Source organism: Macaca nemestrina, chromosome 2 (assembly GCF_043159975.1).
Source record: "Macaca nemestrina isolate mMacNem1 chromosome 2, mMacNem.hap1, whole genome shotgun sequence".
Taxonomy (NCBI): Eukaryota; Metazoa; Chordata; class Mammalia; order Primates; family Cercopithecidae; genus Macaca; species Macaca nemestrina.
The window spans coordinates 182,445,470-182,464,963 of record NC_092126.1 but is presented as its reverse complement, the minus strand read 5'-3'; the positions used below and the strand labels follow the sequence as shown (position 1 = coordinate 182,464,963).

The window sequence follows — 19,494 nt, the reverse complement described above, 5'->3', positions numbered from 1 at the left end:
GTCCTGTTGCCAGCAAGACATCATGCAAAGGTAGGAAGGAAAAAAAACTGAAAACTGAGGTTTCTGATGCCAGTGCACTGGGGAATCACCTGCTTAGATAACTGGTAGCTGGTTTTCCTCCTGCCCCTCCCAGGCAAGATTGCTTTAGATCATTGCTACCATATTTATGTCTCCTCTCTTCTCTTTAGAGAGGTCACCCATTTCTCCTCTCCTTACAGACAGCTGGTGCTAGCTATGTCACCTAATCTTTCTTTAATCAGCTTCATCAGTTTTCTTTCCATTCCTACCTTAAGCAGTGACTGACGGCGGCGGCGGGGGGGCGGGGGAAGATAGTTTCTAACAGTTTAAAAGAGTAAAGTTTAAGAACGGCCAAATAACAACTCATCATCATTAAATACAACATCATTTGAGGCAACACTTAGGCTCCAAATTCATCTCCAGTTCTCCTAATCTTCACTTTGCAGAGATAAATCAAAGAAAGATTTTCATTTTCACACAATGCTCACATAGTATGTGTCTTTAAATGGTCATTACAATTCAGCTGTTGCTAAGATCTACAATTTTCCTTCTAATTGACAAAAACAAATGTAGACAGGTTCTTGAAAGTGATGTTTATTACTAATGAAAATAGTACAGTTGTATACATAGGAAAAGATCCTTATTTATTCGTAAAGACTTTAAAATATTTATTTCTAATTTTCCAATAAGAAGAATAGAACATTTCAATAAAATAGTACAGTTAACATGAATTTATTTGTTTCAAACTCTGGATAAAATGTCATTATAAACAAGGTGAAAAAGAAAAGTCCTTCATTATCCATACTCCATATTAAACATATATTATGGTATATACACTATTGTTTATATATCATCACATAGTCCTGATATGTGAAAAATTATACCTGTATTCTCTGATACCACAATTATTTTTTCTATATATAATCTTAATATTTAAAGAAGTAATTAAATATGAGAAAAAACACCAGGATGAGGAATCATTTAACTTAGGCTGTAGCTATAACTGTGTGGGCTGAGGGCAATGTTTTTAGCCCTCAGTCTTACTATCCCAAGGGGAGGGGTTCAACCTGTCTCTTATTAGCTCACAGGCGTAGCGTAAGGTTTTACAAAATGCATGACTCAAGGAAATTTCCAGGCAATTCTTTACATCATGGTACTGTCCCATCTTCCCACCTTCCACCAGGATATCCTTTGTGAAATACAATGCAATGGATTTGAGGATTGTGACCGTCACATCATTTTTCTGCATTTATTACACAATTGGGAGTAGAATAAGCTAGAATCTTGACTCACTACAGCTGGATTGTAAATGAGGAAGGCTGGCCCCACCCATTCCTACTGGGAATTGTTAGAAACGTTTTAGAAAACAATAAAACAACCCGTTTGGGGTTTGTTTTTGTTTTTGTTTTTTTGCTAAAACATCTCAATTTAATAGTTATTCTACTTCATTAGCTTTTTCATTATGAAATAAATATGTTGTCTTCTCTTTCCCTTGCAAAATGAAAATTTAATTCAGGGATAGAAAGATGCCAAAGTAGCCATTGTTGAAAACAGAAATAACATAAAGCTACCAAAAAAGTCATGAAATGGAAGTCAAATTTATAAAACAAGCATACAAATGAATAATTAGTTCAGGTATCATACTTCAGCCAACCTACTTTTAGAGCCTACAAAGAATATTTGTGCAGTTTCCAACTTTTTGTTAGAGGTAATATTAAGTCAGAATTGTTCGACCACATTACAACTTAGTGTGGAAAAAAAAGAAAAGAATAAAAAAGAGAAAGTGGGGAGGAAGAGCCAACCCATGGTGACTAGATAATGCAGAAGAAAAACACAGAAGGTGGGAATAAAATAAGGTAAAGCCTGTACTTGTTTTATTATATAAAGTAAATGGGGCCGGGCACAGTGGCTCACTCCTGTAATCCCAGAACTTTGGGAGGCCAAGGCAGGTGGATCACCTGAGGTCAGGAGTTTGAGACCAGGCTGGCCAATATGGTGATAGTGAAACCCCATCTCTACTAAAAATATAAAAATTAGCCAGGCATGGTGGTGGGCATCTGTAAGTCCAGCTACTCAGGAAGTTGAAGCATGAGAATCGCTTGAACCCAGGAGGCAGAGGTTGCAGTGAGCTGAGATCGCCCCATTACACTCCAGCCTGGGTGACAGAGCAAGACTCCATCTCAAATAACAATAATAATAAGGTAAATGGGACTTCAGGCCACATAAATGTGAACAAATACCCTTAAACCTTTGCAATGGTGAAAATGAAGCCCTATTTATCAAATAAATTCCCCTTTATCCACAACCCATACAAAAGGATAGTGTATGTAATTCAGTTACAAAGGCTACATCTGTAAACCACCACAGTATCTTACAACCTTTTATAATAACATTTTTAAAATGGTAATTTACCATGCACTTTTACTGCTAACTGCATTTTATTGTTTTCAAATAAGGTGATAGTCTTATTGAATATTATATTGCTAGGTTAACAAGAACGTTCTAGTACTCAGAAAATTTCATTCCTCAATTGTGCAGTGTAAACGAGAGTTCAGCCTAAGACTTTTAAATGATGGCATGGCATTAAATCACCTTTGAGGAAGGTCTTTTAGAAAGAAGCCCTTTAGGGGTAGTTTTTTCCATCAAACTAATAGCTCCTTTAGTGCTTTGCTTTGTACATGAGTGGATCTTCGCTGGGGAAACTGTGTTCTTCAACCTTTCAACAGTGGTTCAGCTATAGCAAAGGTAGGACAAAAGTTGTATTCCTCAACTGAGGCCTCCTGTTCTTTCCCTGATAGTTGAGGGGTTCCTTTACTCTTCCATTTCATTGGTGTGGAGCAGACATTCATGAAGAGCTAAGTGTTTTGCTCTTGCATGAAAAGGTCATGCAAAAGGAAATCAGAAATGGTGACGTGTGTCAGAATTCCCAAATTCCCACTTCACTGCTTAGTTTGTGGAAAACAACAACCCTCCTTTGGCTCAGTTTGTGCTTCTCCTAAGTGTTCCACATGGTGACTTGCCCTAGAGGGATTTGTGTCCACCTGGAATTCTTCCAGCAAGCACACATTCAAAGAGTTGCATTCTGAGGTTAATTTGTGATAAAATATATTTTCATCTAACACATAGTATAGGAAAACAGTTTGCAATCTTAAGCAGAAAATTTTGAAAGTTTCATAAATAAAACTAAGCATTTAGTAGTGACAAATATCATTAACACTTAAAATATCTTAAAGATAATTATCAATTACTTTTCAAATGGGCCCAGTGGAAAGTGTCTAATTATCCAATATGAAGACTAGAACATTTCAATAACATAGTGGAAAGTGTACCTATACTGAACTGTTAGAGGATCCATTATGTGAGTAGAGAATGAAAGGAAATACTAGGACAAGGGTGCCACCTTGGCGCGGGCATGCATACGCATACACACACACACACACACACACACATCTTGTTATCCACACATACTTTGCAAAATACCTGGCCATCTTCGAGGTTTTCACTAGTTTTACTGTGGCATACACCGAGCCCGGATATTTAGTTTCCAGTATCCTCATTATGAGCAGAATTGGCAGTCATCAAGTTGAGGAAAAAAAAGTGAACCAAGTATTTTATCTTATGGTTAGTTTATACTGGTTATTTATATCTGGTCAGAAATAAATCAAAATGTTCAGAATTGGTTTTGGCAAACATGAAAACATCTAGTATAAAGTATCTGCATTAATAATAACCTAATGCATATGCAATTTAATAACATGATGATGATTATTTGGCCTCCTCAAAAAAACACTAGGGAGAAAGAGGAAAACTTCCATTTTCTGTCAAAATGTATATAAGGTATGGACTTCCTATCTGTTCAGTTTTTTAAATATTTTAATAGTAATAAAAGCTTTGCCCTGTTGATATAAGCAGGAGTTAATTTAGACTGGAGGTATTACACAGAGGAGAAGCAATGAAAATGAGCTAATCTATATTATGTGAGGTAGTTAAGTGCTGTTTTCCAAATTAATATACCAGGAACTGAAGGAGAGACAGGATTTGCCCAAGACATCTTTAGATCTCAGAAGCAACCAGGGAACCTCAGTCCAGCAATCAAGAAACAAAATATAATCTCAGCACTGGGATCTTGACCTGACACTCACTTCCTCCCTGCCCATGTGATTAAATTTGTCTTTAGATTAATGGGAATCTTCTAAACTTTATTTAGAAGTTTATTATTGCATTATTCCTGAAAACTAAAAAAAAAAAAAAAGACATTAACATAGTTAACATAACAATAATGTGGTCTTGATTAATATGCTCAGGAAATGCAAAACACTGATAGAAGCATAAAAATACAACCCTAATTCTATCCTGCAGCAAAAAAGTTTGCTTTTTCTTTAGCAGTTTGATCAAAAAAAAGAAAGAAAATATTTTATTTAGATGAATGCCTGACTATAAACTACCCACTAAGACTACTTCAAAGGTTTCCCCTTCTACCCAACAATAACAAATATGCTCCAAAATATTCCCTTACTAAGCCAGACTTCTCCATGTAAGAGTCTCACCTTATTTTCCTATTGAGAAACCCGAGGCACAGTTCTTAGGAGACACCCTCAATGATTCAGAAGCAGACAGCAACGGCAGCCCTAACTCCCAAGTCCAGCTTTTTCTTGTAGAATACTTTCCAGAGTTCATGTAGTTTTCAATTTCTTTAAACACAGCTTTCAGTCTTTATCGAAATAAAAATGGTAATATCTCTTACTACATTCTGAAAACTTAAGCTGAAAAAAAAAAAAACAATGTGCCCTACATTTAAGGTTTTAATAGAAAACTCTTCTTCCAACAGTGTTCAAAATCCAGGTTAATTATATGACATAAGCGACAAGTAATCTCCATCTTCTCCAGGCTTCTAATCAGTTTCAAAACAGGAGTTTTGGTTAAAGCTCTTCCCTGCCATGAAAACACAAACAGCAATTCAGTTTAGGAAAAAAAAAAAAAAAAAAAAAAAGCAAGAATGTAATAAAATGCAATTACTGTCATAGATCACTAAGCTATACTCCTAAAATCATGAATACTTTCTATTTTTTTCTTTCTTTGAAGGAAAGTTGTTCTGTTCTGTGCTAAAAAAAAATTTTAATCCACTCTACAAAGACCATGTGATGCTCTAACTAATCCTGAATCAAATCCATTGATATTTTTTGGGCTACCTGATATATGAAAACTCTGAAACTAAGTGAAAACTGAAAATGCTATATGGATTATGTGCCTGACATCTTTCTGATGTCTTATTCCTTCTATGAACCTCCTCAGGTTACAGAGCCTGTGTGGACTTTCTTTTGTGTCACAGGGTCTTCTAGTTCAAATCTTCTTTGTTTCATAGACTCTGTGTGTGTATTTTAATGTTAGACAGTGCACCAGAAGAAACAGAAACATGTAGTCAATCTGCCTATTCCTATAAGGCTCTCCTGAATCCTTCCTTTGGATATCTTAGACTAGAAAAGACTCATTTTTAATTCAATGAACACATTCAGGCAGGTAGCTTCCAGAGGCTTCTAAAGGGCCTTAGGAAAGACAAAAACATTCCTGTTCTTTCTATTGGATACTACTGAAATGGAGCTGTGGGTCATCTGCTGGCTGAAGAGGCAGAGATGAATGGATTCTCTGGTTTAAAAGGCAGATGCCTGGTGATACTGCTCTGGCTGCGTTCAGCAAGACTGGCAGCACCTCCTAGGAGCCAAGTCAGATGTTCAGAGATTTTTAGAGTTATCTCTACCATGCACATGGAATAGATTTCTAAGCATCTTTCTCAGTTTCCTTAGGTATCAGTTTGTCCCTTCTCTGAGAGAGGAACCACGAGCAAAGGAGCCACCTATCAGAGAAAAAGAATTTTGAGTAAAGGGGCAGGGGTTCCACTCAGGGCCATGGGTGTTATTCTGACCCTTCATTAATTTCTTTTATAAGCATGCATGGATTTCTCTGATTTTTCTCTTCTAAAAGCCAAGCCAGAAGATAGCTGTCTGGCCCTCCGTGAACACACACTTCCACGAAGGCAAGAGGAGGACCAAATATCAATACCAAACTGTAATCCTACCCAATACACTCAGCTAATGCCCACGATGGCATCTCTTCAAGATAGTTTATTTTGTAACCTATGTCTAGTTATGGATTCTGGGAACAAAGAAAAAAATTACAGACATTTGCCCAAAATGCATCCTGAGAAAAGCAAATAGGAAAATTAAGATTAACTTGATAGAGGCAAGAGATACAGTTTAACGAGATTTGTAATTCAAAGCATACTGAAAAGTGTCTACAGAAATGGAATTGAGGGCATACGTTGCAATATGTGAGGACTTATGGCTACTCAAATGTTCTTCAAAGGAACTATCGATGAAAAATATTTTATGGCATCACATCAGTCAGATCACTGGTGAGATCTATGATAACAAGAGAGAAAATATGAAAAGACTATGTGGAGTCCAGGCATCTCTAGTCCAAAACAGACTTAGTTTTACAGTTTATCTGCCACTGGCTATCACTGTCATCTTGAAGGGACATGTAAGGGACAAGTAAGTCCCTTCATGTCTCCAAGATTTCATTTCCTCAAATAAGAAACACCCAATTTTACAAAGCCCTTATAAGGAATAAATGAGATAATCTGTGTGGACATGCATAAACTTCGAAGAACTCAACAAATGTTGGTTATCACCGAGACTCCTGTCACATGGACAGGAAATTCTGTGCTCACTCAGGTGTGGGCAAACTGTTCTAGGGCAAACTGTTCAGTCTGCAGGTTGGAGTAGGGGGCTGTTCCAAAAGCTTACACTTGTTGCTCTTTCACAAAAGCTGCAAACTCAGGATCATTGGCATACAGTTCCAAAACTCTCATTCTCTCTTGAATTTCCTTAAACAAAAAAGAAATAATAGGCCACACATTGCATCAGAAAAACCTCAACAGCCTTTTAAAAGGAGTTCTACTTTTCATAAGGAATTGTTACATTCTGGGCTATTCAGGAGTGTGCTATAAGAAAGAATTACACTTCCAGAGAAATGCAAGGATCTACATACACTCCTCTGGATATTACATGTCCTGCTCTAAATCAAACATATTTCTAAGGAAGAAAGGGAGGAAGGACAGAGTACCAGTTAATAGTGCAAAAAAAAAAAAAAGGCCATTGGGTGGGAAATAAGGTACTGCTCAGAATTTAATACTCAGTGCATATCATACTGACTGGGAGATATGAGATAAAAACCAATCACTAAATATTTTTTACACTTTCTTCAAGTCCATATGCATGCACACATACACTCACACACACCCCCACCCGCTACCCACCCACCCCCACCCGCACCCCCACCCCACACACACACACCAGCAGTAGCTGCAACAGCAACAGTACAGAAACATAAATGCAAAGTTTCCCACCTCTCTGGAAAGCTCACTGCTCTCATACATCTGCCTGATTTCTTCTCTGCTCAGCCCACCAATCATGTCTCCACTAGCAGAGCTGTAGAAGGGATGCTGAGGATAGGGTCCCTCATACTTCTCACATCCAGTCCTGTGACTTTTATACACAGGGTTGTACTTCACAGCATTCTCAATGGATGAGAGGCTGTCAGGCTGCCTGCTGAAGCCACTAAAAGAAAGATAAGATTGATTCAGCCTCCTGTTTGGATGCTCAACTATGTGGAAGACTATTTACCTGGGACAAGATTTCTCTTGGGGAAGAAAAATAGGTGCACTTTACACACATGGCAGGACGTAACTGTGAGAAATATCCAGATCAATCTCAAAAACTATTTGTCAGGTATTATCATTATGATTTCCTCACATCCATGGCAAGTGCCCTGTGGACTTGCTCCATGTCGCATTCATCTTACTTGCCATAGCGCCTGGCATTCATAAATGTTGGGAACCATGTCTGCCAGTAGATGGTGCTTCATAAACTATAGCTTCATCGTTCCCAGAGTTAAACACATTGAAAATCAGTGTGTAGCCACGCAGCAAATCTGACTGAAATATAAATATTAGGGTCTAGGGGAAGCAGGGCCTCAATTAAATTCAACTCAGGTCTACACATATTTACCGAGCATTGATGATGTGCGTAGGACTGTTCTACACACTGGTGATACAAATAATCTGTTATCTCTGCCCTAGATGAGGTTACAGTCTAATGAAAAGTCAGATACAATAAAAAGTATAATAACAATGATGGAGGTATGTCCCAGGTGCTCCAGGACTTAGCCAAGTTGATGGTGAGGGAAGGTAAACTAGACCTCAAGCTGTAGCTCTTACAGACTTCAGACGCACAGAAGCGAAGTACAGTGTGTGATTATGATCCTCGAATCCTTAGTCTAGCAAATGGACCAGGTTTCATTTCCCCATCGATAAAGCAACACTTAACAAAACAGAGAATGAGATTTCATTTATTGACAGACCCTTGCCTAGATTTAAAATCTGGCTTATTACCACTAGTATGAGCCAAAGAGGAGCAAGTTGTAACAGATCTGGTCCTCCCTGAAGGGAAATTCACCTCTTCTATCTCATCTCCATCTTGCTTCTCTAAATTCTTTCTGGCCATGAAATAGGCATTCTGGCCACACGCAACCATGCCTTTCCTCCAATGAGCCTTGAAGTTCATGCGTGCCTCCCTGACTTTGCTCATGCTCATTCAACCAGCTAGAAAGCATCCCCCCCGAAAAGTAGCAAATGCCTACTCTTTCTCTCCAGCAAATTACCACAGCTATCATTAAAACTTTTAAGACTCTTTCCCCAGGCAAAACTTATTTATACCTCATCTAGGCTCCTTAGCATCTTATTCTTAGTGCTACTTCTGTTTTTCTTCAATTTGGCACCCCTTTGAGGACAAGAACCATGTGTTTATTAAAATTCATAGCTCTCTTCCACCCACCCAGCTCCTTGTCCAATATTTGGCACCTGGTAAGTACTAAATAAATGTGTGAATGGAACATTGTATTCCATTAGAGAGCTCTTTTCCTTATTTACCTGAAGGGCCTCTCTCTTTCGCTCCTGTCATGGTGTGCTTGAAGAGTCCTGATGAAGAAGTAGATGATAGCAGAAAAGATGACAAGAAGTCCAACCACAGAGGCAATAGTGATGCCTATGATCACAGGCTCAGACACAAATTCCTCACAGTGCTTGCCTCGGTACCACCAGTTCTCACCCACACGGCACCTGCAACCAACAGTCACCAAGTCCGATATCTGAATCACTCTGTTCACACTGACAATTAACAGCAGAACCTTCTGAGGGACTAGGGGAAAGTGGAGAAATAAATGCTGACCATGTGAAGCTTCATAAAGAGTTGAACAGACAGGTTAAAAGATCATACAATTTAAGGCAGTGCATAAAGCCCAGCACAGACCTAGTAGGTCCTCAATGACTGTTTGAAAAAAAAACTGAATAAAAAGCTAAATAGGTTTAAGGAAAGTATTTTACTTAACATCCTTATTTATGGATAACCAAAAAACAAGCCTAGAAAGGAAAGTGACTGGCATTAGGCCATACAATTAGTCTGCTACAGAACTGGGTCTAAAATCCAGGCCTACAGACTCCCCATGTCCTTTCAGTACGCTAAAGATATCCTTCAAACCCTAAGGCCACGGGGAAAGGAAATCACTGCTTTTCTAGGTAATATTAATTTCTCTGGACATGAAGAGACTGTTTTTCTCCTTATAAACTTTATGCTTCTTCATGTAGAAGAGTCTGGATTATTTCTACTTATTTCCTGTTTCTGGCATCTATGCCAACGTTTGCTCATTTTGACCTTGCAAACGGTCCTCTATTTTGTGTTTCTCCTCCTTATTCTCAGCATCCTCTCCTCTTCAACCACGCAATTTTGGTTGTGTGCGGTTAGAAAGTTGATTTGTTTGACTTTGTTTAAGGGGAGCGGGCAGATGACAGTCAGACTAACTGAACCTGCTCATCTTCTCATTGGTTCTACCTTTAGAAAATGGATCTCAGATGTACTTAAAGAAAAATATTTTTGTCACCACTTTGTAAACTTTAAATATTTGTTTTTCTTTATCTTTGAATGAATACTAAGTAGGAATAAGAGGTGCCCAAAACCTTTAAAAATATAATTCAAGTATAACAATAAAACTCATTTGCACATTCAGATATAGGGGAATGTGATCTTATGCCTAAACCTCATTTGAACACGTTGCCTTATTATCACCATTAAAAACTATAATACAAAGATCTCCATCTGCTCCAAGCACTCTCAGTAGGTCTTTTTTTTTTTTTTTTTTTTTTTTTTTTGAGACGGAGTTTCAATCTTGTTGCCCAGGCTGGAGTGCAGTGCAGTGGCACAATCTCAGCTCACTGCTACCTCTGCCTCCCAGGTTCAAGCGCTTCTTCTGCCTCAGCCTCCCAAGTAGCTGGGATTCCAGGTGCCTGCCACCACACCCAGCTAATTTTTGTATTTTTAGTAGAGATGGGGTTTCACCACGTTGGCCAGGATGGTCTCGATCTCCTGACCTCACGTGATCCACCCACCTCAGCCTCCCAAAGTGCTGGGATTACAGGCGTGAGCCACTGCATCTGGCCTGTAGGACATATTTAGATAATTTTTTTTTACAGTTCCCTAAGAGCATAAATTACCGATTTGAAATTCAGCCCTGTTAAACGACTCATCCTCACATGACAGTGAGATGGCTCCCATCTACTGCCTAGATATAACTTCTATAATGCATTCTATAACAAGTATCCTAAAATTATAGGTGCAGGCCCCTTTAGAGGAAATATCTATAGCCTCTAAAGCCAAAATCTGTAACTACAACATACCTACAAATGGCCCCGTGCCCAGGCATAATGTCACACTTTCCATCGTTCAGGCAGAAGTCAGGCTGTAGGTCACAGAGACTCTGACAGGGCCGTTCTTCCACACTCAGGTATCCAGGGAAGCATCTGCACTTTGCTTCTCCACTCCAGGGGTTGACCAGACACTCAGAAAATTCATTACAGGCCTGAAACTTGCAAGGGTTGGCTTCGTCACCTAAAACATTAAACAAATAATAATGCAAGAAAATGCAAAACACAGAAATTCAGGTATACAAAGCCCCTCATCTAAAGTTCTCCCCCAAAGTATATGGGACAACCTCCTTCCAGAACCATTAAAGTATACCATCGCCACCAATACCACACACAAAAATTCTCACTCATCCTAGATTGATAAGCTTTTGTCAAATTTTTGTGCAACCCAGAGCCCAATCATAAAACCCTATGACCTATGTAAGTCTTAACATGTTTTACCTAGGGAGCATTGTAGAAGCTTTACAAATCCATGCCATGTAATTGTAGATCTAAGTTAAACACAATAGTAACTGTAGATCTAAATTAAACACAGTTTTCATGGACCATTCATTTCCACCAACCCCTACCTGCTGCAGTTGACCTCCACTCTATATACACTGCTACACGCCTTGCACAACACTGAGAACAGGAATGGGGAGAGAGAGCTCAAAAGATAACTGGCAGGAGCCTCAGGGATTGGTATAGCCCAATAAGAGCAGCCTAGGAGCAGTCAAGATTTGTGAGAATCAACGTTAGGAAAATAAGTCAGCCCTGCACCTCCTAAGGCCATTTCCAACAAAATATTTTTGCCTTCAAACTTAATTTTTCATTGATAGGGTGAGGGAAAATGACTATTTTAAAAAACTAATTAGGATAGTAATCAGTCAAAAAAGACTTAAGACATTGACCATGAATGGACCTTCCATCCTGCCACAATTCCCTCATGTTCTTCACTGGTCAATGGTAATCTGTGAATGGTAAGTGGGCAAATGGTGACACAGACATTGAAAACAGGGGAAATAGGTGGAAATGATCCATAGACTCATCTGTATTAAAAAGTATAAAGTTTAGCTAGAAAGCTATAGGGAATAAAAAGAAATAGCATAGTCTCTCGGTTTCCAAAAATAATGGAAGCATCTATATACATCATGTTTTGAAAAGCAATGATTTCCTTGCTGCTCTGGAAATTGAAGACAATTTTGCACAAGTCTCTGCCCTTGGAGTTTGGAGGATCACTGAAGTTGATCTCCTTTGGCCTCATGTGGTAACAGAGGGAATGTACTGAGTTGAATAGTGTCCCCAGAAGTTCATGTCCATCCAGAACCTCAGAATATGACCTTATTTGGAAATAGAGTATTTGTAGATGTAATCAAGTTAAGAAGAGGCCATACTAGATTAGAATGAGCCCTAATGCAATGATTGGTGTTCTTATAAGAAGAGGGAAATTTAGACACAGACAAAAACGCACAGGAAAGAAGCTATCTGTAGACAAAGGCAGAGATTAGAGTGATACACCTATAAGCTAAGGGATGCTAAGGATTGCTGGCAAACATCAGAAACCAGGAAAAGGTAAGGAAAGGGTCTTCCCTAGGTCTTTCAGAGGAAACAGGGCCTGGCCAACATTTTGATTTTGGACTTCTAGCCTCAAGAACTGTGTGAGAATAAATTCCTGTTGTTTTAAGGCACCTAGTTTGTGGTACTTTGTTACAGCAGCCCTAGGAAACTAATACAGGGGACCACTGCCAAGATGCTCACATAACAGGAAAAACATACAAATGTATTGACAGGTGGGAAATTTCTACAAGGGAACCACATGGCCAGATTTCACTGTATATTTCGTAAGTCTTCACATCTTTATCCTGGTATTCATTTTGTGACTTTGAAATCAGAAAATAATCTGATCCTTACCCATTGGTGAGGGATAGGAGTGTCTATAGGGGTGAGGAAGATGGTACTGCATAGCTCTCTTTTGTTAATGGAAGTTCAAGAGCTTCTGAGACACTGCATGTGAAAATAAGTTGGGCAAGAGTCAAGTCAATCTTGTCTCTAGCCAATCTTGAAAAAAAGTACTTTAATCTGAAGGCCTTTAACTAAAAACATAAGACTGAGTATCCCTTATCTAAAATTCTTGGAAGGAGAAGTCGTTTGGATTTCAAATTTTTTCAGATTTTGGAATATTTGCATTTACATAATGAGATATCTTGGGGAGGGAATCCAAGTCTACACAAAAAAAACTCATTTATGCTTCACGTATACCTTATACACATAGACCGAAGGTAATTTTTCACAACATTTTAAATAATTTTGTGCATAAGACAAAGTTTGTATATACTGAACCACCAGAAAGCAAAGAGGTCACTGTTTCAGCCACCCATGTAGACAGTCTGTGGCTGTTCAGCATCACCATCACGCTGTGCGTGGAAAAACTGTATCACACTGCAAGGAATTGTGAGAGTCTTTTTTCCCCTGGGTCCTCTGAATAAACTGTTGTGCATCTGCGTTTTGACTTCAGCCCATCACATGAGGCCAAGTGAAGACATTTACTCTTGTAGCATCACGTCAGTGCTCAAAAAGTTTCAGACTGGAGCATTTCAGATTTCAGATTTTCATATTAGGAATGCTTAACCACTATACATGTAGTAAAATAATTCTATTAAAAATTTTTGAAACTTTGTAACCATTCTGCAGGTATATGTGTCTGAGGTGAGAAAAATAGAGTCTATATTTTCTACACATTAGGAAAAAGATATAGCCACAGGAAAAAGATAAAATATAGCTTTTTGCTTGCAGGCCAAGAAGAAAGACAAAGCCTAATATTTTAATCATGTAAATAAAAGATTGTGGTTTCAAAGTCTCTTTCCACTCCTTTGTGCTGGTGAAGAAAGGGTGCCCAGGTAGCTGACTATATGTTAGGAAAAGTGCCTCAGTGATTCTATTGGGGAAACAAAGGTAGAGTTGTAGGTAAATTTAGGATGGGAGACAGGGATCTAAATTGTGGAATTAATTACATTCTGGTTTTCTAAAAGCAGCTTAAAAGAAGGATAGATGGGTCCAGAAAAACGAGAGCAGAGGAAAGATGTGAAGATGGTCTGGAAAGACAGCTTTATGGCCTGAGCAACATCATAGCTGGCTGGGTCCTGGGAAAAAAGTTGGTCAGTAAGAGATGCCCTTGAGAGGGTGGCAGAGGAATTTTAGGATGGTTATGCCTAACTAATATTTTTAGGCCATCTGCCGTGCTGAGATAAAGCCTTCTCCATTACCTTTATACCATCAGCAAATGCCTGATAGAATCAACTGCCTTATGTTAGAGATGCTTTGAGCAGATCAAAAACAGGACTGTGATTTGCATTAGGTGAACACCACAAGAGTTGGGACTCATGTGAGATTGAAAATTCAGCAGAGGAAACTCAGAACTGGGGAGGATTAAGAGATATTTAAGTTCCCTAACAATGCCCAGAAATATTGAGGAGTTAGGGGAACGTAGATCCTGGTTTTATACTGCACAGGGTGGGGCTAATGCCAGCTAATTGAATATTAAAAGTAAAGGCGAGCTTATAAACCTTGATGACATTGCACACAGCTGACATGTGAGTTACATACAAAACTGAAGTAAGGTGGTGGCTGCCAAGATGGCCAAATAGGAACAGCTCCAGTCCCAGAGAGATCAATGCAGAAGGTAGGTGATTTCTGCAATTCCAGCTGAGGTACCCAGCTCATCTCATTGGGACTGATTAGACAGTGCGTGCAGCCCACAGTGGGTGAGCCAAAGCAGGATGGTGTGGTCACCTCACCCGGAAGTGCAAGGGGTTGGGGAACTCCCTCCCCTAGCCAAGGGAAGCCATGAGGGACTGTGCCAGGAGGAACAGTGCATTCAGCCCAGATACTATGCTTTTCCCACTGTCTTCACAACCCGCAGACCAGGAAATTCCCTGGGGTGCCTATACCACCACGGCCCTGGGTCTCAAGCACAAAACTGGGTGGCCATTTGCACAGACACCAAGCTAGCTGCAGGAGTTTTTTATTTTTTATTTTTTGTTTTCATACCCCAGTGGCCAGCAAGACAGAACCATTTACTCCTCTGGAAAGGAGGCTGAAGCCAGGGAGCCAAGTGGTCTAGCTCAGCGAATCCCACCCCCATGGAGCCCAGCAAGCTAAGATCCACTGGTTTGAAATTCTTGCTGCCAGCACAGCAGCCTGAAGTCAACCTGGGGTGCTCAAGCTTGGTGCAGAGAGGGGCATCCACCATTACTGAGGCCTGAGTGGGTGGATTTTCCCTCACAGTGTAAACAAAGCCGCCCGGAAGTTACAACTGGGCAGAGCCCACCACAGATCAGCAAAGCCTCTGTAGCCAGATTGTCTCTATAAATTTCTCCTCTATGGACAGGGCATCTCTGAAACAAAAGCAGCAGCCCCAGTCAGGGGCTTACAGATAAAACTCCCCTTTCCCTGGGACAGAGCACCTGGGGGAGGGGGCGGCTGTAGTGCAGTTTCAGCAGACTTAAACGTTCCTGCCTGCCAACTCTGAAGAGAGCAACCAATCTCCCAGCACAGCACTCAAGCTCTGCTAAGGGACAAATGCCTCCTCAAGTGGGTGTCTGACCCCCATGTCTCCTGACTGGGAGACACCTCCCAGCAGGAATTGACAAACACCTCATACAGGAGAGCTCTGGCTGGCATCTTGCGGGTACCCCTCTGGGACAAATCTTCCAGAGGAAGGAACAGGCAGCAATCTTTGCTGTTCTGCAGCCTCCGTTGGTGATACCCAGGCAAACAGTCTGGAGTGGACCTCCAGCAAGCTCCAGCAGACCTGCAGCAGAGGAACCTGACTGTTAGAAGGAAAACTAACAAACAGAAAGGAATAGCACCAACATCAACAAAAAGGACGTCCAGACACAGAAACTCCATGTGAAGGTCACCAACGTCAAAGACCAAAAGAAGATAAATCCACAAAGATGAGGAAAAACTAGCATGAAAAGGCTGAAAATTCCAAAAACCAGAATGCTTCTTCTCCCGTAAAGGATCACAATTCCTTGCCAGCAAGGGAACAAAACTGGACGGAGAATGAGTCTAATGAAGTGACAGAAGTAGGCTTCAGAAGGTGGGTAATAACAAACTGCTGCAAGCTAAAGAAGCATGTTCTAACCCAATGCAAGGAAGCTAAGAACCTTGAAAAAAGGTTAGAGGAATTGCTAACTAGAATAACCAGTGTAGAGAAGAACATAAATGACCTGATGGAGCTGAAAAACACAGCATGAGAACTTTGTGAGGCATACACAAGTATCAACAGTGGAATCAATCAAGCAGAAGAAAGGATATCAGAGATTGAAGATCAACTTCATGAGATAAAGCATGAAGACAAGGTTAGAGAAAAAACAATGAAAAGGAAAAACAAAGGCTCCGAGAAATATGGGACTATGTGAAAAGACCAAACCTACATTTGATTGGTGTACCTGAAAGTGACGGGGAGAATGGAACCAAGTTAGAAAACACTCTTCAGGATATTATCCAGGAGAGCTTCCCCAACCTAGCAAGACAGGCCAACATTAAATTCAGGAAATACAGAGAATACCGCAAAGATACTCCTCGAGAAGAGTAATCCCAAGACACATAATTGTCAGATTCACCAACGTTGAAATGTAGGAAAAAATGTTAAGGGCAGTCAGAGAGAAAGGTCGGGTTACCCACAAAGGGAAACCCATCAGACTAACAGCGGATCTCTCTGCAGAAACCCTACAAGCCAGAAGAGAGTGGGGGCCAATATTCAACATTCTTAAAGAAAAGAATTTTCAACCCAGAATTTCATATCCAGCCAAACTAAACTTCATACGCAAAGGAGAAATGAAATCCTTTACAGAGGAGCAAATGCTGACAGATTTTATTACCATCAGGCCCGCCTTACAAGAGCTCCTGAAGGAAGCACTAAATATGGAAAGGAAAAACTGGTACCAGCCACTGCAAAACATACCATATTGTAAAGAACATCGACACTATGAAGAAACTGCATTTGCTAACGGGCAAAATAACCAGCTAGCATCATACTGACAGGATGAAATTCATACATAACAATATTTACCTTAAATGTAAACAGGCTAAATGCCCCAATTAAAAGACACAGAGTGGCAAAATGGATAAAGAGACAAGACCCATCTCACGTGCAAAGACACACATAGGCTCAAAATAAAGGGATGGAGGAATATTTACCAAGCAAACACCAAACACCAAAAGCAATGGCAACAAAAGCTGAAATTGACAAATGGGATATAATTAAACTAAAGAGCTTCTGCACAGCAAAAGAAACTATCATCAGAGTGAACAGGCAATCTACAGAATGGGAAAACATTTTTGCAATCTATCCATCTGACAAAGGGCTAATATCCAGAATCTACAAGGAACTTAAACAAATGTACAAGAAAAACACAAACAACCCCATCAAAAAGTGGGCAAAGGATATGAACAGACACTTCTCAAAAGAAGACATTCATGCAGCCGACAAACATATGAAAAAAAGCTCATCATCACTGGTCATTAGAGAAATGCAAATCAAAACCACAATGAGATACCACCTCATGCCAGGTAGGATGTCGATCATTAAAAAGTCAGGAAACAACAGATGCTGGAGAGGATGTAGAGAAATAGGAATGCTTTTACACTCCCACTTTTGTTGGGAGTATAAGTTATTTCAACCATTGTAGAAGACAGTGTGGCGATTCCTCAAGGATCTAGAAGTAGAAATACCATTTGACCCAGTGATCCCATTGCTGGGTATATACCCAAAGGATTATAAATCATTCTACTATAAAGACACATGCACACGTACGTTTATTGTGGCACTATTCACAATAGCAAAGACTTGGAACCAACCCAAATGCCCATTAATGATAGACTGCATAAAGAAAATGTGGCACATATACACCATAGAGTACTATGCAGCCATAAAAATGGATGAGTTCATGTCCTTTGCAGGGACATGGATGAAGCTGGAAACCATCATTCTCAGCAAACTAACGCAGGAATAGAAAACCAAATATTGCATGTTCTTACTCAGAACTGAGAGTTGAACAATGATAACATATGGACACAGGGAGGGAAATATCACACACAGGGGCCTGTCAGGGGTGGGGTGCTAGGTAAGGGATAGCATTAGGAGATATACCTAATGTAGATGACAGGTTGATAGGTGCAGCAAACCACCATGGCACGTGTATACCTATGTAACAAATCTGCATGTTCTATACATGCATCCCAGAACTTAAAGTATAATAATGATAAAAAAAAAACCTGAATTAAATGTATTTATTGTAATTCTCTTTATTTTTTATTTTTTTTAGAGACAGGTTCTCACTATGTTGCCCAGGCTAGAGTGTAGTTGTGTGATCACAGTTCATTGTAATCTCAACCTCCTAGGCTCCAGCAATCTTCCCACCTCAGTCTCCCAAGTAGCTGGAACTACAGGCACATGCCACAATGCCCAGCTAATTTTTAAGTTTTTTTGTGGAGATGGAGACTCACTATGTTGCTTAGGCTAGTCTCAAACTCATGGCCTCAAGCAATCCCTCTGCCTCAGCCTCCTAAAGTATTGGGATTATGAGTGTGAGCCACAGCACCAGGCCTGTAATTCTGTTTAAAAAGAAGTAGATTGACTTTTGCAAAAGTTTTATAAATCATAACTGTTCGCATTTGTGTAGTTAGTCAAATGCTTTATATATACTACTTGTTTAATGCTTAAAATAGTCTCATAAAATACAGAGGCCAGGCAATATTACCCCCATTTAATATATGAGGAACCAAGGGTTAGGGAAGCCCATCTTGGGTCACACAAATAATAAATGGTAAAGCAGAAGCAAGAAATCATTCCTTACAAATTATAATTAATTGCCTCTTCCACTATATCACATGACAAAGAATGTGCAAATGGCCTTAGAGAACTCAATTGGCAAGAGATTTGCATATGAAGGATTCATGAAACCATTTTCTTCACTTTCAACGAGTAATGATTCTTAAGTTCACTTCGTTCCTAAAGAATAGGGCTGACTTTCAAACCAGTTTGAGATTAAAAGGCACTGGAGAAATACAAAACCAGACATTCCGTCTTACTCCTCAAAACCTCTGTCCTCTGGTATGTAGAAGGGAAGGAAGAACAAAAGTTCACATTTCAACAGTGTTCTCTGCATCCAAGGCTTCAAAATAAAAGCAATGATTCATTTCATTTATTCACAGTATTTTTGAGTACCTTCTGTGTTCAAGACACTATGCTAAGTTCTGGCTAAAAAGTAGTTAATAAAACAAACACATTCTCAGTTCTTGTAAAAAGCTCATCTGGAAAAAATAGCCATTAAGCAACTATGCACATCAATTAACATTGTTACAATGATGATAACTCTCTAGAGGAAAGAACATTGTACTATTAATATAAAAACTGACAGGAAAGACTCAGTCTAGACCACAGGTAAGTCAATGAAAAAAGTCCTGAGGAAGTGACATTTGAACTGAGGCACATGGGTGAGCAGGAGTCAGTAAGAAGGCAAAAGTGGACAGTGTGTGCAAAGGCTTTAAGGCAAGAAGAAGGTTTTGTATCTGAGTAACAAAAAACAAGCTGGTTTGACTAGAACATGTTGAGAAGAGGTTAGTTACATTGGATATCGGGGAAGAAAATGGGGACAAGGCCTTGTGGCTACTGAACC

At 39.7% G+C, this 19,494-nt stretch overlaps 1 protein-coding gene across 1 annotated transcript in view; it reads right to left on the bottom strand.

The window, feature by feature from the left end:
* Positions 1-866: 866 nt before the first annotated feature.
* Positions 867-19,494, bottom strand: part of LOC105477490 (interphotoreceptor matrix proteoglycan 2) — a 105,327-nt gene continuing 86,699 nt past the window's right edge. The window contains exons 15-19 of the mRNA XM_011734040.3: positions 10,805-11,015; positions 9,005-9,193; positions 7,424-7,634; positions 6,822-6,901; positions 867-4,950 (exon numbers count right to left, since the gene is read on the bottom strand). Of these exons, the coding sequence (XP_011732342.2) occupies positions 4,938-4,950; positions 6,822-6,901; positions 7,424-7,634; positions 9,005-9,193; positions 10,805-11,015 (704 nt within the window). The 3' untranslated portion in view covers positions 867-4,937. The remainder of the gene's footprint in view (positions 4,951-6,821; positions 6,902-7,423; positions 7,635-9,004; positions 9,194-10,804; positions 11,016-19,494) is intronic.